We start from the raw sequence: 27,775 nt of genomic DNA on the forward strand, positions 1-27,775 counted from the left end.
TTCTGTGTGGTGGTGGGAGGGAATTTAGGAGGGTGGGATAAGTGTAGTAGGTCTGCGAAACAGGGTTTGTCAGCTATGAGGGGGCATGGGAGAGGTTTGGAGGTTGTTGTAGAGATGGTGGACAGTGGTTTTTATTCCGAGGCAGGAGTAGGAAGTGAGCAGGGTGTAGAGCTTTTTGAGGTGGCTTTGTGCGTGTTGCTCAAATTCCTGCAGGGCAAGAGTTTCAATGTGTGTTATGAGTTCCAGGAATTTGGGATTGCATAGCAGGAGAATCTTGCGGATGGAGAGAAGGTACTGCAAAGAGGTTTGGGCTTGGTTGTTGAACACACTGCCAAACATGATGTCCTTCATTTCAGCGGCTGCTTCGCAGCCTGTGCCAAATGGATCCTTCCCTCGAACACGAGCTTTTCTGAATTGCATTGGTGGGAACTATCCCTGTAATACGACCTACTTTCCTGTAACGCTCTCAGCCTCAACCGTCATTAGTCACTGTCCTCATCCATCCAGCCTCTTCCTTGTTCCCATTCCAGCACTACACAGCCGTCATTCCACCATCGCACCCAGTCTTTTTATTTCTCTCTTTCTGCACTACTTCCCCCCTCCCTCCCCCTTCCACACCTCTCCCCTACCCTCTGTCTAACGTGCAGCACTTAACTGTCCACCACCCCCACCATACTATCCCTCCCCCTCCCCACCCCAGCCTCCTTCTTACTGCCACCCAGTCGCCACTCCCACCATGCACTGGTGCTGCTGCTCACAGTGGGATTTCAGTTGCCTGAGACTGCAGCTGTGTGTGTGTGTGTGTGTGTGTGTGTGTGTGTGTGTGTGTGTGTGTGCGTGCGTGCGTGCGTGCGCGTGCGTGTGTGTGTGCGTGTGCGAGCGTGCGTGCGCGCGCCTGTGTGTGTGTGTGTGTGTGTGTGTGTGTGTGTGTGTGTGTGTTCTATTGTTGACGAAGGTCTTAATGGCAGAAAGCTTTAATTGCAAGAGTCTTTTTGTTGTGCCTATCTGCGACTCAGCGTCTCCACTATATGGTGAGTAGCAACTTTCCTTTTCATAATGTTGTTATACTCCATCCTGGTTTTTCCATTGTTAGTATATGCGAGATAACACATAACAACATACAACAACATTTTAACAACATACATTTGAATACCCTGTCATGAAATTTAGATTATTTCTCACAGGAAAATGTCTCTAATAAACAACTTGACTTTTGACAGGTGGTGATATGCAACGAAAGACTCAGTAAGATCCGTAGATTGAAATAGTATCTCACAAGTTCGTCTCCCTACCTTTTACACGCCGATTTATTTTGTGGTGCTAATGATCTCAGCCTTTTCAAGATGTTGAATGTTTATTGTGATAATATTTTTATCCTATTTAGAATGATTTTTGATGTCTGCTATGAAAATTTGAGTACTTGGTTTTGTAATTTATTGAAAGAATCCAAAATCTAATCTCAGTAATAGAAAGAATTCAATCTTATCAGCAGTTAGTTCACTTCTGTGTTTGTAATTTTTCCTAAACTTTTTAGGAAGATGTACTATATTTATATTCCTTCCATGTGTTTGTTTGTGAAATTTATGTACAGCGCATGCACGTTTTGTTGGTTCATTTTACAATTGTACTCAGGGGGAAAAAGGGAAGCAAGTCTCACTCACATTCTCATATTTTGTGTTTGTCACTGACAAGGTCACCTTAGGGACGGAGTCTGTCCAATTTTATTCATACTTATAGGATTTGAAGTTCAGTGCCCAAATATCAGTTTTATAAAGCAGTACAGTGCTGCTAGAATAATCAAGTAATGTGTAAAGTTTGAAAATTAGATTTCCAAGTGATGTAAAGTACAAATCATGTACTACTGTAATTAACATACTTGTTAGTAACTGATTGAGTACTGTAAAAATCTTGTAATCATAAAGCTATTGGTTTGAATCTGTATAGTTGTAACTTTCATTCTGTATTTATTATCAAATGGAAATGTTAAGTGACAAATTAATTAATCATATTTTTAAAAATAAAAGTAACATTTTTTAAAAAGTTACTGTTCATAACAAAATAAATTAAACTTTGGTACTTCCTAAATGCTTTACTTTTAAATTAAAAAATTGTATACTTCAGTAATACTGTTCAATCTTTAGAAATAAAAATGTATTTCATTCTATATTTAATGTTTCAAACAATTTAAAATCCAGGATGGAATGTAACAATATTATGAGAAGGAAAGTTGCTATTCACCATGTAGCGGAGATGCTGAGTCGCAGATAGATACAACAAAAAGTCTCTCACAATTAAAGCTTTCGGCCATGGGCCTTTGTCTCAACACAAACACACACACACACACACACACACACACACACACACACACACACACACACTCTCTCTCTCTCTCTCTCTCTCTCTCTCTCTCTCTGTGCAACGGAAACCATTTAATGTTTTGCATGTTTGTACCAAATTTTTATTTATTTCAGTAATTGCATTTTTATATGATTAGTAATTAAAAATAGAAATGATGTTATTTTTATTTTAAAAAGGTGATTCAGTATATGGTAATTTACATTTACATTTTTAACAAATATGAAATTGAAAGAAAAGTTTAAAAAATAGTTGCTACTAGTGAGATTTAAACATTGACATTATGATTAAAAGTGTTCTGTTCTACGCACTCAGCTACCAGTGACTATGTTAATTAGTTCAAAACATTTGATACTACAGTAGCCACCAGAAAGATCGCGGGAGGCGCACATTGGCACGGCGCGTCACGGACGGTTGTTGCCGCAAGTAGAGTCCCGTCCACCAGAGGGCACGCGAGAATTCGGACACGACCTCTGCCGGCATAACAACAACTACTACTCCGGCAGCATGGGCCATGCCCAGTGAGTTACCATCGGGCATGCCTAGGTCACAGTCCCAGTCTACGCTAAGTGAAGTGCGATGTAAACGTGAACAGTGTTACTACACAATTGGCGACGAGTAGGGACGTTCTTTCGTGTGTTGCGTCGTTGTTCCGGTTTCGCAGCTTCTCCACGGCATGGAGGATTTAGTGCGGGTTTTGGTTGCGCAGCAGACGGAGCTCATGGCCACCATGAAACAAGTGCTTCCGGCGTTGCTCTCCACGCCGTCTGCTCCAGCGCCGTTCCCTCCTCCCTTTCCCCCGTATGACGAGACGGCGGAGGATTGGGACGCATATGAACATCGCCTTCAGCAGCATTTCCAGGCGTTTCATGTTGCTGATGCGGAGGTATGTCGTGCTCTCTTCTTGTCTTGGATATCTCCCTCGCTGTATCAAGTTTTGCGGCAGCTAGCGCCGTTGCAGGAACCCTCGTCCTTGTCTTTTGATGCATTGTGTTCATTGCTGTCTTCAAATTATTGCCGCCGCATGCATGTTGTGGCGGCTAGGGTCGAATTCTATCAATGCAAGAAACAGCCCCATCAGTCTTACCAGGTGTAGGCCGCTACCCTGCACGGTCTTGGTCGCAAGTGTCATTTTGTCACGGAGCAGTCGCGAGAGTCGTATGCCCACGTTATGGTATGCGACGTCATTGTTCGTTCGGCCCCTGATAGGGAGGTCCGGCAACGGGCCCTGCAGTTAGAAGACCCTTCCCTCGAGGAAGTCCTGTCCATTGCTCAATCGTATGAAGTCTCTCACGCAGCAGGTCAACAGCTGGAAGCGTGGTGCGACGTCGCGGCAGTTCAGGGCGGCGCGGCCGCGTCCACTGTGTCCGGGGTGGACGACGTTCGAGCGGTACAATCCGGCCGTTATGGCCGCTCCCGCACGGCGCGTAAACAGAATTCCGGCCGCCGACCCCTGTTGCCGTCCCGTGCGTCGTGCTATATACATCATGATCGGTCAGAGTGCCCCCAGCGTTGGGCCGTTTGTCGCAAATGTAATAAAAAAGGTCACATTGCTAAAGTTTGCCACTCAGCCTCAAAAGAATCGAAGGAAGCAGGTACAGAGGACATGGACGTTGACATTCAGGAAGTTTCATCGGGCCAGGCTCCCGACGCATCGGCACGCAAACTCTTTATTGAGGTGTCGATTCGGTCGCGCCGGTTACAACTGCAAGTAGATACGGGCACGGCAATTTTGTTGTTGAATGCACAAACTTATTCCGACCTTGGATCGCCCCCGTTGGCGCCAGTTTACCGGCGTCTATGCGGTTATGGTAAACAGTTCATTCCCCTACTGGGTCAATTCACTACCGACGTGACATACAAATCAGTCACTCGGCCTATTACTTTTGTTGTTGTCAGTGATGCAAGCTCCGCTAACCTTTTTGGCCTGGATGCCTTTCAGGCTTTCGGTTTTTCTATCGCTGACACCATACAGTTGGTCTCCGAAGACGTTCCCTATTAATCATTGGAATCTTTGATCTCAGACTTTCCAGATATTTTTGAGGAGGGCGTGGGGCGTGTTTCAGATTTTGAAGCTCACTTAACGTTGAAGGCGTCGGCTCGCCCGCGTTTTCTACGCGCGAGGCAGATCCCCTTGGCTCTCCACCCTCAGGTAAAGGAAGAGCTAGACCGGCTGACAGCCCTAGGGGTCGATCTTCCCATTTCTTCCAGTGAGTGGGCTTCGCCCCTCGTTATTGTAAGGAAGCCCTCGGAAAATTACGTCTTTGTGGCGATTTCAAGGCCACCATTAATTCCCAGTTGGTGGTGGACACCTATCCTTTGCCTTGTGCTGATGAATTGTTCTCCGCCGTGGCGGGAGGCCAATATTTTTCGAAAATCGATCTTTTGGAGGCTTATCATCAGATACCACTTGATGAGGACTCCAAACGGCTGGCGGTCGTCAACATCCCGTTTGGCCTTTACCAATACTAGGGGTTGGCCTTTGGAATATCCAGTACCGCGGCAATATTCCAGCGTTATCTTGAGCACGTCACGTTGACAATCCCTAATTGTATTAATTACCTGGATGACATAATTGTCACAGGCCGCAGCACGAAGGAACACTTGCACAACCTTCGCACTCTCTTTCTCAAATTCAGGTCTGTGGGCTTGCGTTGCAACCTGCATAAGTCAACCTTCTTCCAACCGTCCATTGAGTATGTGGGCTACACCATCTCTCGGCATGGCATCCAGCCACTAGGAAGTTTGGTTCAAGGTATCGTCGACCTTCCTTGGCCCGCTTCGCTGAAAGAGTTACAAGCTTTTTTAGGCAAGATAGCCTATTACCACCGGTTCATTCCCAGGGCTTCCACTATAGCCCGCCCCCTTTACTGCCTTCTGCGCAAGGGTGTTCCTTTTGATTGGTCGCCTGCATGTGAGCGAGCGTTCACCTCGTTGAAGGGCCTCCTCACGTCAGCCCCTTGTTTGGCTACTTTTGTTCCCCATAAGCCGTTGGTCCTGGCTACAGATGCTTCGCAGTATGGGGTGGGGGCAGTCCTGGCCCATCGCAACGCAGATGGTTCCGAGCAACCACTGGCGTTTGCATCTAAAACGCTTAGTCCCGCACAGGCCCATTACTCCCAGGTGGAAAAAGAGGCTTTGGCCATTGTCTACGCTGTTACCAAGTTTCACCCTTTCTTGTATGGCACAAAGTTTCAGTTAATCACTGACCATAAGCCGTTAATATCATTATTTGGCCCTGCCTCTCAGATTCCGGATAGGGCGACCCACAGACTACAGCGCTGGGCCTTGTTCCTCTCTAAGTACCATTATGACATTCATTTGCGCCCTACAGGACAGCATGCCAACGCCAACGCTCTTTCCTGTCTTCCGGTGGGCCCAGATCCTACGTTCGGTCGAGAGGAGATTATGTGTTTTCATTTGGATGTGGCGTCCCGCCAAGCGGTTGATGGCTTCCCGATCACTAGTTCTCGAGTCGCCAGGGAAACGGCAGCTGACCCGGTTCTCCGGCAAGTAGTTCGCCTCGTTCAGCAGGGGTGGTCATCCCACACTCCAGGCCGGGCCTCGGACCCTCTTCGTAATTATTTTATTCTACGAGACCGCCTCTCGGTCTTGGAAGGAGTTCTCCTTCTGGCTACTGATGATACAGCTCCTCGCGTGGTTGTTCCTGCAAGTTTACGAAGGGAGGTCCTCACGTTATTACATGCAGGGCACTGGGGTGTTTCCCGTACTAAAACCTTGGCTCGCAGACATGTGTACTGGCCCGGTATTGATAGAGAAATTGAGCACTTGGTGGCCGCCTGTTCCCTGTGTGCGAGCCAACAGGCATCTCCCAGGGCAGCGTTCTCTTCGTGGCTGCCGGCAACCCAAGCATGGGAACGTGTTCACATCGATTTTGCGGGCCCGTTTCTCAATGGCTTTTGGCTCATTGTGATTGATGCTTATTCCCGATTCCCATATGTGGTTCGCTGCTCCTCAACCACTTCATAAGTTGCAATCCAGGCACTAGCAAAAATCTTTTCTGTGGAAGGTCTGCCAATCACCCTGGTCTCGGACAATGGACCGCAGTTTATTTCGCAGACCTTCCAGGATTTTTGTAGGCGCTTCGGTATTCGGCACGTTTGCTCTCCCCCCTTCCATCCACAACCGAATGGCAAAGCCGAGCGCATGGTGCGCACATTTAAGACGCAGATGAAAAAGTATGTGCACGAATTTCCTGCGGAGGAAGCATTGACGTTTTTCCTGACGGCATACCGGACCACACCAGTGGGAGAACGCAGCCCTGCAGATCTCCTCCATGGGCGTCAACCTAGGACTCTGCTGCACCTCCTCTGGCCTGGTCCTCGCCAGTCTTCGCAAAACAGAGTACCTGGCTTTCCACTGGGTATGTCGGTCTGGGCCCATGGGTTTGGTCGCAATCCACGTTGGATACCGGCGGTGGTCCTGCGCCAAAATGGCCGCCGGCTCTAACCTTGCAGGCGGGGGACCGGGTGGTACGTCGTCACCAGAATTAGCTACGTCCACGTTCGGGCACCCACCCTCCGACCTCTCGGACACCGGCTTCCCCATTGCCGGCACCTGTGTTGGTTTCGCAGGGGATGTTACCTCCTCTCCCTGCTGTGACTCTGCCGCACTGGGATGGTTCTCAGCCTTGGCAGCCTCCAGTAGCTCCAGCACCGGCATCGCCATCGTTCGAGATGCCCCAGCGAGAGCCGACCCCCCCTAGCAGGCCAGTTTTCTCAGGAGGCTGGTTCACCTGTGGTCGTCCCTTCCCCATTGTCCCCGCCACTGGGTCTTGCCCCTCCCGAGGTGGAACAGGATCCAGAGTTCGACAGCTTGTCGCCCGTTCTGTCCCGGGCTCCGGTTGTGGGACGACGGGAGCCTCTTCGTGTGGGTCACTTCCAGCCGTATTCGAAGGTTCCGGCTCGAGGGTTGGCAGATCCCCTCGACTCCGGCCTTCCAATGGATGTGGAGGTTATCGCTCCTGCCCGACACTCCACCTTCCGACGCAGTGGATCACAGTGGCTTCACCCCCTGAAGGAGGAGGCGTGCAGTAGCCACCAGAAAGATCGCGGGAGGCGCACATTGGCACGGCGCGTCACGGACGGTAGTTGCCGCAAGTAGAGTCCCGCCCACCAGAGGGCACGCGAGAATTCGGACGCGACCTCTGCCGGCATAACAACAACTACTACTCCGGCAGCACGGGCCGTGCCCAGTCAGTTAACATCGGGCATGCCTAGGACACAGTCCCGGTCTACGCTAAGTGAAGTGCGACGCAAACGTGAACAGTGTTGCTACAGATACATTACAGCACTTGGAAACCTTCTGTTCTTCAAAGATGGTTTTTTAAAGAATTTCATTTTACACTTACGAGATTTATACCCAGGTACTGAACTTCACACCTTACGCTGAAGAGCCAAAGAAACTGGTACAACTGCCTAATATTGTGTAGGGCCCCTGCAAGCACTCAGAAGTACCGCAACAGGACATGGTGTGGACTCGACTAATGTCAGAAGTAGTGCTTGAGGGAATTGACACCATGAATCCTACAGGGCTGTCATATATCATATGATATGAAGGGGTGGAGATCTCTTCTGAACAGCTTGTTGGAAGGCATCCCAGATATGCTCAATAATGTTCATGTCTGGAGACCTTGGTGGCCAGCGGAAGTGTTTAAACTCTGAAAAGTATTCCTGGAGCCATTCTGTAGCAATACTGGATTTGCGTGGTGTCACATGGTCTTGCTGGAATTGCTGAAGTCCATCAGAATGCAAAATGGTCATGAATGGATACAGGTCATCAGACAGGATGCTTACGTACAAGTCACCTGTCAGAGTCGTATCTAGACGTATCAGGGGTCCCATATCACCCCAACTGCACATGCCCCATACCATTACAGAGCCTCCACCAGCTTGACCAGTCCCCTGCTAACATGCAGGGTGCATGGATTCATGAGGTTGTCTCCATACCTGTACACGTACATCCACTTGATACAGTTTGAAATGAGACTCGTTTGACCAGGCAACATGTTTCCAGTCATCAATAGTTCCATGTCAGTGTTGGTGGGCCCAGGTGAGTCGCAAAGCTTTGTGTCATGCGGTCATCAAGAGTACACGAGTGGGCCTTCAGCTCCAAAAGCCCATATCGATGACGTTTCATTGACTGGTTCACACACTGACATTTGTTGATGTCCCAAAACTGAAATCAGGAGCAGTTCGTGGAAGTGGTGCACTTCTGTCACGTTGAATGATTCTCTTCAGTCATCGTCGGTTCCGTTCTTGCAGGATCTTTTTCCGGCTGCAGCGATGTTGGAGATTTGGTGTTTTATCAGATTTCTGATATTCATGGTACACTCGTGAAATAGTCAGATGGGAAAATCCCCACTTCATTGCTACCTCGCAGATGCTGTGGCTCAAATCACTAGTGCGACGACTATAACACCATCTTCAAACTCACTTCAATCTTGAAAACCAGCCATTGTAGCAGCAGTAACCGATCTAACAACTGTGCCAGATACTTGTTGTCTCATATAGGCATTGCTGACTGCAGTGCCGTTTTTTGCCTGTTTACATGTGTCTATATTTGAATACACATGCATATACCAGTTCCTTTGGCTCTTCAGTGTATAAGTATGATGAATTGAAGAGGGCCAGTTGCTAAGGTCACATTGTGAGTGTGTAAGGCAGTAGGCTACATTGTGAATAGTGAGATTTGTTTTCCCAACAATGAATTCTGCATAGTGCTTACAATGGTCCAGCAAACTACTTTTTCATTTTTTACCACAAATAAACAGTACACAGCAAATCAAAATGAACCACACCATTTAGCAGTAGGTTGTACAGTGCTGATTCATATACTGTTGTTGTGTTTTTTTTTTCCCCCATTACTAAGATTAGAACACAAAACCATAGATGCTGTAAGTCTTCTTCTAATTAAGAACTAGATCCCAAGAAGCCTGGAAAAAGATGCTCACACTGTAATACGGTTTGCATTAGCTCATTTAATCATGTATTGGCTGTTATCCTATTTGCACAATATCTGGTCAGTTTAACTAGTTGAGTCATTTGATATTATTCGTGTGTGTGTGTGTGTGTGTGTGTGTGTGTGTGTGTGTGTGTGTGTATTAGTAATCTCTGATATCCTGGAAATATCAGTGACTTTAAAGATCCTGAGTGACATTCTTTACTGCAGGTAACAATTCTTTTTGCGGATTTGCATGCATATCTTGATAATATGAAAGCACCATGGGAGCTTCTTTCTCTCAGAGCCCAATACTATGAACATGTTATCAAAGCAATGCTGAGTTCTATAGGAGTACCACTGGATAAGCTAAAATTTATCAAGGGCACTGACTACCAGCTGTCAAGGTAAATGTCTACATTTCTTTATTAGCTTTAGGTCTGTATGTATGTATCACTTCAGTATAAAAATATCAATATTACGTTCTAAGGTCAAAACTGTTCTCATTTTTATAAGGATGTTGGTAATGAGGTATGAGCATTAGTGTAGTAGTAGTAGTAGTAGTAGTAGCAGCAGCAGTAGCAACAGCAGTAACAGTAGGTCGAAAAAGATTATATTTAAATTTCACACTGCTGCCCAGAAGTATATTAAAATTATTACTCTGTTTTCAATTCAAACTATCTCATAATATAGAAGGAAGACAGTTACATTGTTCGCAGTGAGCTGCCAGATGTAACAAATATATCTCACCCCACACTTATACATTACGTATAAGTATATCATTTTTACAACATACAAAAATATCATGGTCTGTTACAGAATTAACTGTTGAAAGATATGCTTCAAAACTTTAGAAATATTCTGGATGCACGAAGCTGTGCCTGTCTTATTTACATGGCCACAGGTTAGAGTGAGTTGAGCATACCAGTAAAAGTTGTCATCCTTTACATGCCATCCTTAATATGTACAAACAGAGAGCTAACACAACACTGACAATATCTACCACATTTCTGTGTTGTTTTCTGGAATGTGGGTAGTGGTAAAAGACTATTTGTAATGTAGCCCGAACTTGTTGGAAGTGAACAGTTTGTGAGTTGGCGAAACCAATGAATGTGATACCATAAGAATAAATGCAGTTCATGTCGTGGCATGTATTTTAGGTATATTGTATTTTGATGGGTGGGTGATTTCCTCTTTTTTTAAATTCCGTATTGGGGCAAAGCAAATGTGCGGCATTGTTAGATTCAGTATTTTTTTTTTTTTTTTTTTTTTTTAATCACAAAGACATTGCACAGTTATAGGGGTACAACCCCTATGATTATTGGTATCTTACAAGATATGCATATTATACAACAATTCTGACCAAATTTGTTGTTATAGTTCTGAATGAAATAGCATGGATAATTAACTATATAACAGTAAATTAGATTTATTTGCCATAACATTATCGTGATTTGTAGAGTGTGTATGTGACGTCAATTATCCACCTGAGAAAATTTTACCTACCCTACAAGATGGTAACTAATGCCAATATTGAAAATGGTCATTTCAGTTGCAGCTGTCAAAACTGTAAAAACGTTGACAATTTTATCCACTGTCTTAGACAATTATGTTCTCTTTCTAGGGAATACACCCTTGATGTATACAGATTAAGTTCAGTCATCACTGAACATGATGCAAAAAAGGCTGGAGCTGAAGTTGTAAAACAAGTCGACCATCCTCTTTTGTCAGGTCTTTTGTATCCAGGTAATTTTTGAATTAGTTTAAAGTTCACTTGTTAATGATATTGCACTTACCTCACATGTTGTAAAGTTTTAGTTTGCTTTTTAACTTTGTAGAGAGAAATAATTATTAATAAAATTTACAAAGGAAGCAACAAGATTAAAACCAATTTAATGAGATCACTACTGGTATTCAGTAGCAAAATTTTTGGAGCTTGTTAAATACAAGAAACTTGAAACTAGAAGCTGTGAGAATTATAAATACAAGTATTAAAAGTTAGAGTTCATTTATTGTACTTATTGTGATAACAATGCTTAACTTTCTCTGCGTTGTATAATGTTGGCTTGAAAGGCATGTCTACCGTAGTGGAACAAAAATGAAACTCAACTCAGAAAGAAAATTCACCAGAAAACCTAAAACAATGATGTGGATCCCCGAAATGATTTAAAGGGGGCTTGTATACTAAAACTGTGTATTTAGAGCAGAAGTGGCACATGACATTATAGTTTATACTGCCAATCTTTTCCAAATAAATTAAAGAAACTTTTTCAGCATAGTCACAGAATCTCTACAATTCAAAGTTGTAGTAAGGGAAGTTGCAAAACCTAACAGATTTATCTGTACATAATGATTTTTTTATACTTTTTTACAAACTTTTGCATGTCTGTGTGAATGTAGATAAACCTGCCTTCATAAGCAAGATAGGTTCTTCAAAGAAACTTGCAAAATAGACATAATGTAGTTGTACGTATTTATCTATTTGATGGAAAACTAAAATTAAAAATTTGTAGTGTAGTGTTTCAGTTTCAGTCTCACATTTGATTTAGAGTATTGCATTATGAATGTGATGGTTTCCAGACCCTTCAGATCTGGAAGCAGTAGGACTTAGTCCAAGGTGGTCTAGAAACGGAAATAAATATAAGAATTATGATGTGCAAGACCAAGACAAATTGCAAACAATTCCATTATACACTGGAAAGCTGTAATTTGAGTTTAATTATTATATTGGTGATAATGCTGCCACAGACAGTATTTGGTTCCAAGCTCCTTAGTTGCTGTTCTCACAGCTTATGAACTCATAATTCTTAAGATAAAAAAAATAGTCAGATGTCTGACATAACATGAGCAATCAAAAATGAAGCTCCAAACTAGAGTGGCTGATGTAAGGGTTATAAACACTCAGAATACCACGTACCTCTAATTTTGAAATTGTCACTTTATTCTTATTGCCCAATAGTTAGAGTGAAAAAGGGAGGGAGTTTAATGAAAGGTACTGACCACACAGATATGCCTTTATAGATACAAGCATATCACACATTGAAACTCTTGCCCTCCAGGAACTACAGCAACATGCACAACGCCAACTCAAAAAACTCTCCACTCTGCTCACTTCCTACTACCACTATTCACCTCAAACCTCCCCCCATAACACTGACAAACCCTGTCTTACAGACCTACTACATTTACCCCACCCTCAAAAACTCCCTCCCACCACCACTCAAAACTCTGAAACTAAACAGACCCTAAAAACAGTCGTGAACCTTTCCTCCAAAAGCCTTAGCCCCCCCCCCCCCCCCCCCAGAAGTATCAGTCCTTTCCAAAGGCCTCACCTTCTGTCCCAATCCCAAATTCAATCGTGCAGGACTTCTTAAAGACATTCTCTCCTCCTCCCAGTCCTTACAGTGGGAACACTTTTCCGCCACTAACCCTACCAATCACACTCAACCAAAGACCAGTGTTAAACACTGCCTGACTCACTTCGCTCCTCCTTCCATCCGTGATCCACCTGCACTGCCCCAAAATCACTCCCCTGTTAACTTTCCAGAATTTCTTGATCTTGTACCTTGCCTCACCATCATTCCTCAAATTCATCAACATGCAAACTAACCTTACATTTGCAGAAAGAACTGCAGTCCACCACCTAAAAGCTGATCCTGACCTTATAATCCTGCCTGCCGAGAAAGGCTCCACCACTGTTGTTTTGAATCACGAGGATTATCTAGCAGAATGACTTCGACAGCTGTCAGATTCTTCCACCTATAAATCCTGCCAGTGACCCCATTCCAGGAATCCAGTGTGATCTCCAGTCTCCCCTCAAATCCTTAGGCACAGCCAAGAACCTCTCCTCAGAGTCTCTCTCTCTCTCTCTCTCTCTCTCTCTCTCTCTCTCTCTCTCTCTCTCTCTCTCTCTAAAATAGTCAGATGTCTGACATAACTTGAGCAATCAAAAATGAAGCTCCAAACTAGAGTGGCTGATGTAAGTGTTATAAACACTCAGAATACCACGTACCTCTCTCTCTCTCCCCTTGCCCTCACCACTCCTCGCACTCCTACCTTTTAATTGCTCCTTAAAGTCCATAAACCCAACCCTCCAGGACACCACATTGTGGCCAGTTACTGTGCCCCCACTGAGAGAATCCCTGCTTTTATAGACCAACATCTTCAGCCTGTTACCTGCAACCAACCCTCTTATACAAAAAATACCAACCATTTCCTCCACCAACTCTCCACAGTCCCTATTCTATTACCACATGATGCCCTGCACATCACTATTGATGCCACCTCCCGTTCCACTGACATCCCTGTTTAATGCCCATGGCCTTAACACTATTGAACACTGTTGTTGTTGTCTTCAGTCCTGAGACTGGTTTGATGCAGCTCTCCCTGCTACTCTATCCTGTGCAAGCTTCTTCATCTCCCAGTACTTACTGCAACCTACATCCTTCTGAATCTGCTTAGTGTATTCATCTCTTGGTCTCCCTCTACGATTTTTACCCTCCACGCTGCCCTCCAATGCTAAATTTGTGATCCCTTGATGCCTCAGAACATGTCCTACCAACCGGTCCCTTCTTCTTGTCAAGTTGTGCCACAAACTCCTCTTCTCCCCAATTCTATTCAATACCTCCTCATTAGTTATGTGATCTACCCATCTAATCTTCAGCATTCTTCAGTAGCACCACATTTCGAAAGCTTCTATTCTCTTCTTGTCCAAACTATTTATCATCCATGTTTCACTTCCATACATGGCTACACTCCATACAAATACTTTGAGAAAAGACTTCCTGACATTTAATACTGTACTCAATGTAAACAAATTTGTCTTCTTCAGAAACACTTTCCTTGCCATTGCTAGTCTACATTTTATATCCTCTCTACTTCGACCATCATCAGTTATTTTGCTCCCCAAATAGCAAAACTCCTTTACTACTTTAAGTGTCTCATTCCCTAATCTAATTCCCTCAGCATCACCCGACTTAATTCGACTACATTCGATTACCCTCATTTTGCTTTTGTTGATGTTCATCTTATATCCTCCTTTCAAGACACTGTCCATTCCGTTCAACTGCTCTTCCAAGTCCTTTGCTGTCTCTGACAAAATTACAATGTCGTCGGCGAACCTCAAAGTTTTTATTTCTTCTCCATGGACTTTAATACCTACTCCAAATTTTTCTTTTGTTTCCTTTACTGCTTGTTCAGTATACAGATTGAGTAATATCGGGGACAGGCTACAACTTTGTCTCACTCCTTTCCCAACCGCTGCTTCCCTTTCATGCCCCTCAACTCTTATAACTGCCATCTGGTTTCTGTACAAATTGTAAATAGCTTTTCGCTCCCTGTATTTTACCGCTGCCACCTTTAGAATTTGAAAGAGAGTATTCCAGTCAACATTGTCAAAAGCTTTCTCTAAGTCCACAAATGCTGGAAGTGTAGGTTTGCCTTTCCTTAATCTATTTTCTAAGATAAGTCGTAGGGTCAGTATTGCCTCACGTGTTCCAACATTTCTGCGGAATCCAAACTGATCTTCGCCGAGGTCGGCTTCTACGAGTTTTTCCATTCGTCTGTAAAGAATTCACGTTAGTATTTTGCAGCTGTGACTTATTAAACTGATAGTTCGGTAATTTTCACATCTGTCAACACCTGCTTTCTTTGGGATTGGAATTATTATATTCTTCTTGAAGTCTGAGGGCATTTCGCCTGTCTCATACATCTTGCTCAACAGATGGTAGAGTTTTGTCAGGACTGGCTCTCCCAAGGCCGTCAGTAGTTCCAATGGAATGTTGTGTACTCCCGGGGCCTTGTTTTGACTCAGGTCTTTCAGTGCTCTGTCAAACTCTTCACGCAGTATCGTATCTCCCATTTCATCTTCATCTACATCCTCTTCAATTTCCATGATATTGTCCTCAAGTACATCACCCTTGTATAGACCCTCTATATACTCCTTCCACCTTTCTGCTTTCCCTTCTTTGCTTAGAACTGGGTTTCCATCTGAGCTCTTGATGTTCATACAAATGGCTCTCTTTTCTCCAAAGGTCTCTTTGATTTTCCTGTAGGCAGTATCTATCTTACCCCTAGTGAGATTAGCATCTACATCCTTACATTTGTCCTCTAGCCATCCCTGCTTAGCCATTTTGCATTTCCTGTCGATCTCATTTTTGAGACGTTTGTATTCCCTTTTGCCTGCCTCATTTACTGCGTTTTTATATTTTCTCCTTTCATCAATTAAATTCAATATTTCTTCTGTTACCCAAGGATTTCTACTAGCCCTCGTCTTTTTACCTACTTGATCCTCTGCTGCCTTCACTACTTCATCCCTCAGAGCTACCCATTCTTCTTCTACTGTATTTCTTTCCCCCATTTGTGACAATTGTTCCCTTATGCTCTCCCTGAAACTCTGTACAACCTCTGGTTTAGTCAGTTTATCCAGGTCCCATCTCCTTAAATTCCCACCTTTTTGCAGTTTCTTCAGTTTTAATCTACAGTTCATAACCAATAGATTGTGGCCAGAGTCCACATCTGCCCCTGGAAATGTCTTACAATTTAAAAACTGGTTCCTACATCTCTGTCTTACCAATATATGATCTATCTGAAACCTGACAGTATCTCCAAGATTCTTCCATGTATACAACCTTGTTTTGTTATTCTTGGCCCAAGTGTTAGCTATGATTAAGTTATGCTCTGTGCAAAATTCTACCAGACGGCTTCCTCTTTCATTCCTCTCCCCCAATCCATATTCACCCACTATGTTTCCTTCTCTCCCTTTTCCTACTCTCGAATTCCAGTCACCCATGACTATTAAATTTTCATCTCCCTTCACTACCTGAATAATTTCTTTTATCTCATCATACATTTAATCAATTTCTTCATCATCTGCAGAGCTAGTTGGCATATAAACTTGTACTACTGTAGCAGGCATGGGCTTCATGTCTATCTTGGCCACAATAATGCGTTCACTATGCTGTTGGTAGTAGCTTACCCGCACTCCTATTTTTTTATTCATTATTAAAGCTACTCCTGCATTACCCCTATTTGATTTTGTATTTATAACCCTGTATTCACCTGACCAAAAGTCTTGTTCCTCCTGCCACCGAACTTCACTAATTCCCACTATATCTAACTTTAACGTATCCATTTCCCTTTTTAAATTTTCTAACCTACCTACCCGATTAAGGGATCTGACATTTCACGCTCCGATCCATAGAACGCCATTTTTCTTTCTCCTGATAACGACGTCCTCCTGAGTAGTCCCCGCCCGGATATCCGAATGGGGGACTATTTTACCTCCGGAATATATTTCCCAAGAGGACGCCATCATCATTTAACTATACAGTAAAGCTGCATGCCCTCGGGAAAAATCACGGCTGTAGTTTCCCCTTGCTTTCAGCCATTCGCAGTACCTGCACAGCAAGGCCGTTTTGGTTAGTGTTGTAAGGCCAGATCAGTCAATCATCCAGACTGTTGCCCCTACAACTACTGAAAAGGCTGCTGCCCCTCTTCAGGAACCACACGTTTGTCTGGCCTCTCAACAGATACCCCTCCGTTGTGGTTGCACCTACGGTACGGCCATCTGTATCGCTGAGGCACACAAGCCTCCCCACCAACGGCGAGGTCCATGGTTCATGGGGGTGGGGTTGAACACTAACTCTCCCAAAACATGACAGATTCCAAACCCATAATCTCCTTTCTGGTCATCATGACCAGCTATATCCACACCCACAATTACTTCTCCTTTGAAGGCACCACCTACAAACAGGTACAATGTAATGGCACCCACATGGCACTGTCCTGTGCCAACATATTCATGGGCCATTTAGAGAAATCCTTCCTAACCACCCAAAATCAAACACCTTATCTGGTCCAGATTCACTGATGACATCTTCACAATCTGGAGTGGCAGAGGGGACACCCTAATGACACTCCTCCAGAACTCAACACCTTCTCAGCCATTTGCTTCACCTGGTCCTACCCAACCCAACAAGCCACCTTCCTCGATGTTGACCTCCACCTCAAAGATGGCTGCATCAGTACTTCTGTCCGTATCAAATCTACCAACCTACCAACCACCAGCAATATGTCCTCTTCAACAGTTGTGACCCATTCGTTACCAAGAAGTCCCTTCCATACAACCTAGCAACCTGTGGCCATCGCATCTGTAGTGACGAGTCCCCCTTGAAATATACTGAGGGCCTCACAGAAGCCTTTACAACCTGTAATTACCCTCCCAACCTTGTACAAAAACCAATCTCCTCTGCCTTCTCTCTCCAGTCACCCACCACCTCCCAAAGTCCCACCGTCCAGCCACAGAGGAGCATTCCCCTTGTGACTTAGTACCACCCAGACTGAGTAACTGAATCATGTCCCCCACCAGGGTTTCAACTACTTCACGTCATGCCCTGACATGAGGAGAGAGAGAGAGAGAGAGAGAGAGAGAGAGAGTTGTCTGTTTTCGATAAAGGTCTTGTCGGCTGAAAGATCACTGTCTGACAGTCTTTTTTGTTTGTTGTGCCTATCTGCAACTCAGCATCTCCACTATATGGTGTGTAGCAACTTTCCTTTTCATAATATTGTTACAAGCTACAATTAGGTTATTCTAAGGTAATCTACAGTCCAGTTAAACTGGAGAAGAAGAAGGTGATGAAAGATGGAAAAAGTGCTTTTTCTGTTTTAGTTGCATGCTACTTTATGCAGACATCATTGATGTATCATAATTTTCACTATTTCCTTACTTTCTGTAATGAAGATTCGGGTCTTATTTGAAGTCACATTCCAATGTTGACCCTCTTATTAACTAAGCCATAGGATTCTTTCACATCAGCCATCGCCTATTTTACAGTATGCAGATTTTGGGTTCAATGAGGATCAAATCCTGGTGCAGCCATCCAGATTTCCCGAAAATGTGTGAGGAGAATGCTAGGATGTTTCCTATGAAAATGATGTGGCCAGGCTCCTTCCATATCCTTGTCCAATTGGAACTTTGCCCTCTAATGACCTCATCTTTGAGGGAACATTAGATGTTAATCTTCCTTTGTTTGTGTGGAACAATATTATGAAAAAGATAGTTGCTACTCACCATATAACAGAGACCAACAAGGCCATCATCAGAAATAGGCAGCAGACACATACACACCCAAGCAAATGCAATTCACACACACATGACCATGGTCTCTGACAACTGAGGTCAGACTATGAACAGCAGCTCATGACGGGAGAAGCAACCGGGTGGTGGAGGTATGGGGGTAAGGAAGAGGCTGGGGTGGGGAGGGGGAGGGATAGCAGGATAGGGGTGGGGGATGGTAAAGTGCTGCTTGTGGGAGCATATAGGGATGAAGTGGAGAGAGGAGAGGGCAGCTAGGTGCAGTCAGGAGGTGAGACGGAAGGCTGGAGGCAGGGGGGAGGTTAGCAGAAAAGGAGAGAAGTGGAAAGACTGTGGTTGCGTTGGTGGAATAGAGGGTTGTGTATTAGTGGAATGGGAACATGGAAGGGATGAGATGGGTAAGGAAGTGACTAATGAAGATTGAGGTCCGAAGGGTTACAGGAACATAAGATATATTGCAAGGAGAGTTCCCACCTGCACAGTTCAGAAAAGTTGGTGTTGGTGGAAAGGATCCAGATGACACAGGCTGTGAAGCAGCCATTGAAATGAAGCCATTGAAAAAGTTGACGGTGTGGGTGGTGCCTGAGACTGGACTGTGTATGGCAGACTTACTGAAATCACTTTCACACTGGTCCAAGTGTAAACCACTAACCCCCTCAATTACTATAATATGCCTGTCTTCCTCCCCTGTGGCTGCATTCTACTGGTGGTCCCAGATTGAAACCACTGAAACAGTGCTCTGATTATTTATCAGAAACTTCAGCCTTGCTGTTCGGTCTGCTTTGATCAATCATTGTAGCATCTGCATAATAATTCGTGATCCTTGGCTTGATGTTGCTTTGTTTTGCCCAAGTTATTTTTTGTTATTCATTAAACAGAATTATTCACAACTGTTTAACATTCCAAAATTAGATCTGCATAGAAATTAATAAACTGTTAATGTGTAATGTGAGAATTATTGTTTTCCTTAGGACTTCAAGCACTAGATGAAGAATATCTGCATGTTGATGCGCAATTTGGTGGTGTGGATCAGCGTAAAATTTTTACATTTGCCGAAAAGTACTTGCCCCAGTTGGGATATTCTAAGAGAATCCACATAATGAATCCTATGGGTAAGGAGTTAAACTGTGTGGAGAAAAAACTAGATTGTAATAAATTATACTTGTCAATACTTGCAGCATTGCCAAACAATCATGATATGGAGAAAGGAAGTATTGTTTAGTTCCAGGGCTTGCTGGAGGTAAGATGTCCTCATCTGAAGAAGACAGTAAGATTGATCTTTTGGATTCACCAGCAGCGGTGAAGAAGAAACTGAAAAAAGCATTTTGTGAGCCTGGAAATGTCCAAGACAATGGGGTTCTTGCATTTGCTAAACATGTCCTCTTTCCATTGTTCAAGGAAGGTGAAGGTCAGTACTTACATGAAGAAATGATTATTTGCGAAGATTAACTTTCCATATTTTCATTTTTGTTGGGTGTAGATGGTAGACATCTCATTCTTGACTCTTAGATTCTGTATAAGTAATAGAAAAAGAAGAGGAAAATTTCGCTATAAGAATTCAGTCAAATGGGTGATTGATAGATGAATTTATCACTTCATTCCATCAACTTATTTTGCACTGTATAATTTCTTTTACCTGTACTTGATGATCCAGTAACATTCAACCAAAAGCAATGTAAGTGGCATGTTCTGTGATTGTGCATATCTGTCCTAGATTTAACAGTTAATATAACTCTAATTAGAAGTTGCTTTCCACTTCCTATTAACTGGGTACTTTGTTCTGGTGCACCACGTACATCCCACCATTGCTTGAATGAATTGGTCAGATCATAATGCCTTGAAGATCTGATTGTTCAGATGGGAACTTTAAGTTGAAGGCTTTTATTTTAAAAAATGATGAATCTCTTGATGAGTTAAAAGTAATGAAGATTTCTAGATGGAATACCCTATGAACAAAATGTGTTCAGTGACACATAAAACATAATGAACATAAAATATGATAACTTGGGAAAGAACTTCCATGAATAATGGAAGCTACACTTGCCATATAAGGCTGGTGTGACTAATACGTGAAAAGCACCATATTGTTTATGTTCTACAGGGTTAATTTACTAGTTCACCAGTTTTCAGCTTACAAGGCCATCATCAGACTTGGCATTCCATTGTACTCGTAGATAGATAGCATTGCTGAGCCAAAGCTGTCAAAAATATCAAGGTCACTCAAGCAAAAAGTAAACATATAAATTATGTGATCATACCATAATAAAAAGACAACTGACATTTACGCTCCGAGATGCCATAAGGGCCACATCATACCAGCTAAGATGAAAGAATGAGATACCATATTTAGATGTAGACTAACATAGACATAAAGAATAATATTGTACCTATTATACCATCTTCACAGGTACACTCATAATGGCAAAACGCCGAGACAGGTTCTTGTATCACTACAAGTAAGTAAGTAAATAGTGCAGCCAAGAACTTGTACTTAAAATAAAATGTGTCACTTTTCAACATTGGGAAAGAAGTTACTCATACAGATTGAGGCTCTAACACATAGTACATGCCGCCTTTGACAATGTCGTGGTAATGCAATTTAAAAGATGTAAAGTTGAACAACAAATAAATATAAAGGGAGGAACAGATAGTGTGAAAAGTAATCGAAACAGAGGATTATGTGAAGTGTAGAAATGTTAAGCTGTGTTTGGTTATTTAAGATTAAATTGGAACTGTGGGCTAAACATTTGTTGATTTTCAGGCCTTCAAACTGATTGAGTTTTTGGCCTTTGTTTGCTAAGTGAAGAATGTGTGACTGTGGCTTGTAGTTTTGTGGCCCTCACTCAGTACTGAGTGACGGCCACAACTGCCAGCCAGTGGCATGTCCTTCACTTAGCAAACAAAGACCAAAAACTCAAATCATGTGGTAGTTGTGGAAACTAACAAACATTTAGCCCACAGTTGTGATTTAATGTTAAATAACCAAACACAGCTTAATACTTCCTCTCTTCTAAACTTCACGTAATCCTCTCATTTTCCACTTTCCACACTGTGTGTTCCATTATAATCCTCCATTTTCCTGTATGTATTCATTTCTTTTTATTTTATTATGATTACCTCTGTACTCCGTATATTCAGATGTTACAATTGTTAATTTCTTTTAATTGGCTCTTATATTATTTTCCATGTTCAATACCTCTAGAAGTAATCTTGTCAAGTACTAATTTTGCTTTATTTATTTAGTTTGTTTATGTAATATAAACTATTACATAGGCACAGTTTTTTAGTAGCGTCAATGTTTTTCCTGTTTGCTCCCCTTTATACTGCATTAATTTATTGCACAACTTTTTACCTTTTAAACTGCATTACCACCACACTATCAAAGATGACATTCACTGTACGTATGTGGCTCAGTCTAAATGAGTTACATCTTGTCCACTGTTGTTTACAAACATTGCAACTTCATTGACGACATAAGTCAGTTAAAGTTTGGTGACGGCCTTGTAATCTATAAAATGGGTAATTCAGTAAATTAATCCTGTAGAGCATAAGCAATACAGCGCTTTTCATTTATTGTAATGTTGTTGTACAAAGACCTAAGGAAGAGTCAGTTAAAATGCTACTGTGACTAATGGGAGTATGAAGAGATAGCAGTAGCATAAAATGAAACAGTGTGGAGGTGGATAGAGGGTTTATAATGCGTGAAAATGTCCGAGGGGGCAGTGAGATACAAACATATCTAATCTGCATGGTGAGTGTTGTGTGGAGAAGCAGGAATGGAATGGAATGGAATGGAGTGGAGGTGCAGAAATGGAGTGGCGAAAGATGGAAAGATTAAGAAGAGGTCTGTGGTAAGTACGAAGGGAGAAAGTTCTATAGTTTGAAGGGAGAATGTTCTGTAGTTTGTTGTTAGAAGCATTGCGATTATAAAGGACATGTTGGAGAGACAGTTCTAATCCTCATTCAAAGAATCTGATGCTCATTGAGCAGAATGTGTACTAATTCAGAAAAACTGCTGCTCTCCTGCCCAGAACCCAGCCCACATTGGTTTTAAATGTTGCTTAGCTCTCCTTTGTCCCTCCATATTCACCACCAACCACTGTTGAGCTTACAATAAAAATTCCTTCCACAAAATACCTCCAGATTTTAATAAGATGCCAGTCTTTTTTCCTCACTAGCCTAGTAGAAAAATGTTATGACACAGCAGCCCTAAACCACTTCTGTTCCCTCCTCAAGAGTGCCAGATTTATTGTGTCATGACACAGCAATTCTAAATCACTTCTGTTCCCTCCTCAATAATGCCAGATTTACTGTATCATTTTTCCTCACTTATGTTTTCTTTTGTGTTGACTTTATGTGAGAGTACGGTATCATTTATTTATTAATTTTTCTCCTGCCTTTCCTAAGGATTTACAGTGCAGCGTGCTGCGGAACATGGAGGAAATGTCACTTATTCAACTTACGATTCCCTGGAGGAGGCCTTTCGAAAAGAGGAGGTGCATCCAGGAGACCTAAAAGCAGGTGTTGAAATATACATGAATAGGCTTTTAGACCCAATTAGAAAGAAATTTGAGGAAAAAGAGTTGAAGCTCTTAGTGGAGAAGGCTTATCCTCCTCCGGGAAAACAGAGTAAGTTGCCTATAATTCTGTCTGTCTGATCTTTTCTGCTCTATATTATTGACTGTATGTATTTGATATATATAATATTTGATTGCACCATCATATTTTGAATGTTGGATTTATTCTTATATTTCACAGACAGGGAATAGATATGAATCTAGCTAGAGTGCTGTGAAGTGGGGGGAGGGTATACCACAAGGCTATATTCTGCATCCATTGCTTTTCTTAATATATTTATTTGATCCGTCACTAAATATGGTAGGTTTGCAGATGACACAAGTGTCGCCATGAATGACTTGGAATGTAATATAAATGATGCCGAAAACACAGCAGTCAGTAACATTAGGTTGTGGCTTCTAGATACTAGATTACTGTAAAACTGCAACAAAATGCTATTCATGCTGTCCTCAAACTATGAAATGGCTGAAAACGTCACAGTAGTTACAGAAGTGCTGCCTTGGCAATTTGTGTGGGAAAGACCTTGGAGTGAATGGTCAACTATCGTCTAGTCTGATATTAGAGACCAGGTAACTTCTTAGCTGCTCTCAGTATCGATTCCAGAGGTATTAATCCACTGTCGACAACCTGACACTGCTAGAAATAGCTGTCCAGCAGGCTTTTCTAAGGGCATTGTAAAGGGATAATTTGTGGCATCATTAAGGTGCAAGGCACTACTTATAGGACCAGTTGTGTAGGACAGTTCTACAAGTGGGATTTCCAACTTTGCCTTCCCATAGTCATTCAGTTCTTCTTATCCAAACACTTTCATAAGTGAAAATGAAATGATTGTGTGGCATTGTTGGCCAGGAAAGTTCACCCACTGGGTTGCAAGTCTTATTTCAGGTGATGCCACATTGGGCGACTTGCATGTTAGTGATGATGATGAAAAGATGATGATGGCAACACAACACCCAATCCACAAGCGGAGAAAATCTCTGACCTGGCCGGGAATCGAACCCGGGTCCACTGCATGGTTGGTAAACACAATACCACTCAGCTAAGCAGGTAGCCACTTTCATAGGTACTGAGACATGATGTTCTGTCAGATAGTTTTGACCAGGGGAATGGCATTTTCAAGGAAGGGTTTCAAGTGTTACCCACTTTGCCATAACCGTAAACGGTGTAGCACCTATGGTAAGGAGGCCTGTTTAATGCTCTGTATCTGTGGACCATTTCCTAGTTTTTTGTTTCTCCTCTAACACTACAACAGTAACTTGTCAGTTACAATTAGAGTGAAGAAATTGCCAGAGTGGGTTGTGTAGACAGAGTTCAAATTTTCTGCAGATAAGTGTGTTTGTGTTTATTTCAGTCATCGTTCCCATATTTTTTAATTTACCTCAGTTGCATATGAGGGACACACTTCTACATTTTAAAGCCTTGGTGATCATTCTGCACCTCATTTATTATTAAAAACTGTTGTCGTTACCACACCTAAAGGACCTAAAAATAAATACCCAAAAAGCACTGAATATCTTAAGTTTCTTAGAGTCAGGTCATGCGGAGCAGGCAGGGCTTCCATGAGATTGCAGCTACACTATGGGTGAACAGTGTACAGATCAGTAATCCCTCCTTACTGGAAGATCATTGATGCTATCTGATAAGTTTCACACTGGTGGAGGTGCAGTGGGAATACACACCAGGTAAACAATGCAGAACAAATTTATTAAAGAACATATAAATAAACATCTACTCCTTGGAGTAAGTTTTTACAAGAACCATCCATGGTAAATTTGTGGTTATCACTGGATCAGCACAAGTTTGTAATTGGGCACACAAACCCAAAAAATGACAAAGTTAAAGCCTGAGTTCACTATGGAGTTGAAAAGTTACAACTGGCGATGGCCTGTATCACAGTCCACTGCAGCCTCTGGTATAGATACGACTTCCTGGCAATGTCCGAGGTAGTCACTGACTGCCCCTTGCTGTGTGGCGACTGGTGATAGTATGGTGTCAGAGATTCTGATGATATCATTAGTGAAATTTCTAATTGATGGACCATTACTGAAGTCTATGTCTAGTCCAGAGGACTTGAAGGAATCCACTGGCCTGGCATAACTTAGCACCAGCCTAAATATCCTAGCAGTGCCAGGATAGAGCTGAATCTATTTCTGGCCATGTGGACCGATGGAAACAAGCGGGTAGCAAGTCCATGGGACCAGCAATCTCTGGTGACACTCATGCTCCCAGCTGTCAGCCTAGTGGAGGCATGAGATCTTCTGGCTGTCATTTACAGGTGTGACCCCTTTGGCTTCACCGGGTAGGCCACTCGCGTGATGCAGGTGTGAAAGGGGTTGCTGGTAGAGAGGGTAAAATGGCTCATACACAGCACTATTCACTATTGAAGGGATCCAGTTGGACATGGCAGCTTACAGGACCAGCCCCATACCCAGTCTCTGTGCTGAGGTTAGGGATCCACCACTCACTATCTGGTAGCAACTCCTCATTGTGCGTCAGGCATTTAAGATCCTTAGTGTTCCCAGTTCACCATCATACCATAATGTTGCTCATGGAACACTTTTCCTTGAATCAGTTACAAGCAACAAGGCAGTTTGGGATCTGTGTGAAGTATGAGCAGGGCTCACTCAGTATAAGTACAAACCCAAATCCAGGACTGAAACAGACCACCACCCTGGTTACTGCAGAGGCCCAGAGTAATTTTAGATTTAGTGAGATACAGGTGAGGCACCACTTCCACATCTGTTTAAAAGAAAACAGTATTTTATAACATTTTAAAGGAGCTGCACAACTATATTGTTGTATTCACAGGGGGGTTTAAACAAGGGGACTCCCTTGACTGCTCTGCTGTTTTCTCTGATTGTGTCCTCAGTATCAGATTACCTCAAGAATTCACTGTGTTTGATCAAGAATTATATAAGATCTTGAGGACACTGGAGCAGGTAAGGTGTGTTGCAACTACGGAATTTCTCATCTGCTCATATTGACTGAGTGCCTTTCGCTCACTGTAACACTTGTGCCCAGCAGGTAAAGTAGTCCAAGAATATCCAGAACACCCTTCTCCACCAGAAAAGGCTGGGGAAGGCAGTGTCTTTTTGCTGGGTACCGGGGCACAGAATTATTAATGGAAACTAAATGCAGTTGGCAGATGTAGCAACAAAGGAAACGTGTTGCAGTAACAAGGTGTAGTTCTAACATTCGCCTAGAGGCTATCATCTTACTATTGAGGTACAGTGTCATACATAAATGGGAAGAAGAGTGGCTTGAAGCAAGAGACAATTAGCTGCACGTGGTAAATTCAACTCCTCAGCTATGGCACAGCTCCTTCGAGCCGCAAACACAGGATGAGGTCCTTCTCACTCACCTTTTCATAGGGAACAGTCTTGTGACACATGGATTCTCGATCCAGTGAGAGACTTCAGTTCATGGTGCTTGAGGTAAGGTGTACAGATCACAGTAAGCCACATTTTAGGCAGCAGCTAATTTACGTATATATTTGCCCTTTGTTTCAGCTGATAATGACATGAATGTCATACGACTTTTAAGGTTCTGTGACATGTCTAACTTGTTCTCTAAAATTAGAGAAATGCTTGTAATGTGCACTTGGCTTTTTTTAAGTGATTAGCTAGCCATATATCCCAGTGCAATTCTTTAAGTTTTCCTCTTGTATTGTCATAATTGATAGTTTTAGAATATATGACAATATTTATGCTGTCTTAAAGGAGGTGAGCATATTGTAATTGTGTGGATGAGTGTCTGTGTGGTTGGGAGAGAATGAGTGCACATTTATGTAAAATTAACTCAGACTTGTTTTACAACGTTTACATGTTCTAACCAGTTCATTTCTACTAATTTTCATGAGGCCACTGATAACCTCACAGTAGATTACCCCCCCCCCCCCCACCCACCCACCCACCCACACACACACACACACACACACACACACACACACGTCTTCCATCCTTATGATGGCCTGGTAATCTCAATCTTCTCTGTATCATGATTGAAACTGGTTCAAAACTCTCATATAGCTCTGCCTTTAAGCATGCATACATACTTCACATGGTGTTTTTTGTCTCCACATGTCTCTCAAGATCTTTTGTTCCTCCTCCTCCAGTTGGATACAGGTTCTCATGCCCAAGGTAGTCGTGTCCATGAGGTCCATTGCGGTATTTTTTATTTTTTATGTATGATGTCTCAGTTTGGTGTTCCTGGACAGGCTTTTCTTTCCATAGGTTGTCTTTGCCTCATGTTGTACTTCCTGCAGCATGTGGGACCTGTGTATTATGCTCTTGTTCTTCTGTAACTTTCCTGTTATGTAGTCCCCAGGTAACAGAAGTTCACATTCTCCACTACTCAGCCTTCAATCTTATAGTTGGTATCTACGTTCAGGACTTCGGTCAACACTGTTTTGAGGTCAGCTTTTGCTGCAACTACAGCAAAATTTTCCAGCACCATTTTTTAGTCTTCTTCATTCTCATGCTCATCTAATAATGCATATCACTGGCAAAGGCTAGGCATTCTACTATTGTGTTGTATTTTATTTTGTACCCAATTTGTACATCTTCAGTAACCACGGTTTTGTTCCCCTGTCTCCAGTATTGGACCATTTCATTCAGCAATAAATTGAACAAAATTGGTGACAACTCACCTTTACGAACTTCTGTCTTTAATAATTTGAAGCTTTCCGATAGTTTCACTACCTGATCCTAGCAGAAGCACATTTGAAAATGTTCCATACTAATTTGTGTGTTACTGTGTCCAGGCCTCTGGCATGAAGGCCATTCAACA

The 27,775-nt window shown here is 42.8% G+C and overlaps 1 protein-coding gene across 4 annotated transcripts in view; it reads left to right on the top strand.

The window, feature by feature from the left end:
* LOC126418467 (tyrosine--tRNA ligase, cytoplasmic) overlaps window positions 1-27,775 on the top strand; it is a 114,570-nt gene that overhangs the window by 41,696 nt on the left and 45,099 nt on the right. For all 4 annotated transcript variants that reach the window (XM_050085239.1, XM_050085237.1, XM_050085240.1 and 1 more), the window contains 5 exons: window positions 9,547-9,722; window positions 10,940-11,061; window positions 19,381-19,521; window positions 19,632-19,817; window positions 22,817-23,038. In XM_050085239.1, coding sequence (XP_049941196.1) covers window positions 9,547-9,722; window positions 10,940-11,061; window positions 19,381-19,521; window positions 19,632-19,817; window positions 22,817-23,038 — 847 coding nt within the window. The remainder of the gene's footprint in view (window positions 1-9,546; window positions 9,723-10,939; window positions 11,062-19,380; window positions 19,522-19,631; window positions 19,818-22,816; window positions 23,039-27,775) is intronic.

This window comes from Schistocerca serialis, chromosome 9 (assembly GCF_023864345.2).
Source record: "Schistocerca serialis cubense isolate TAMUIC-IGC-003099 chromosome 9, iqSchSeri2.2, whole genome shotgun sequence".
NCBI classification, from domain to species: domain Eukaryota; kingdom Metazoa; phylum Arthropoda; class Insecta; order Orthoptera; family Acrididae; genus Schistocerca; species Schistocerca serialis.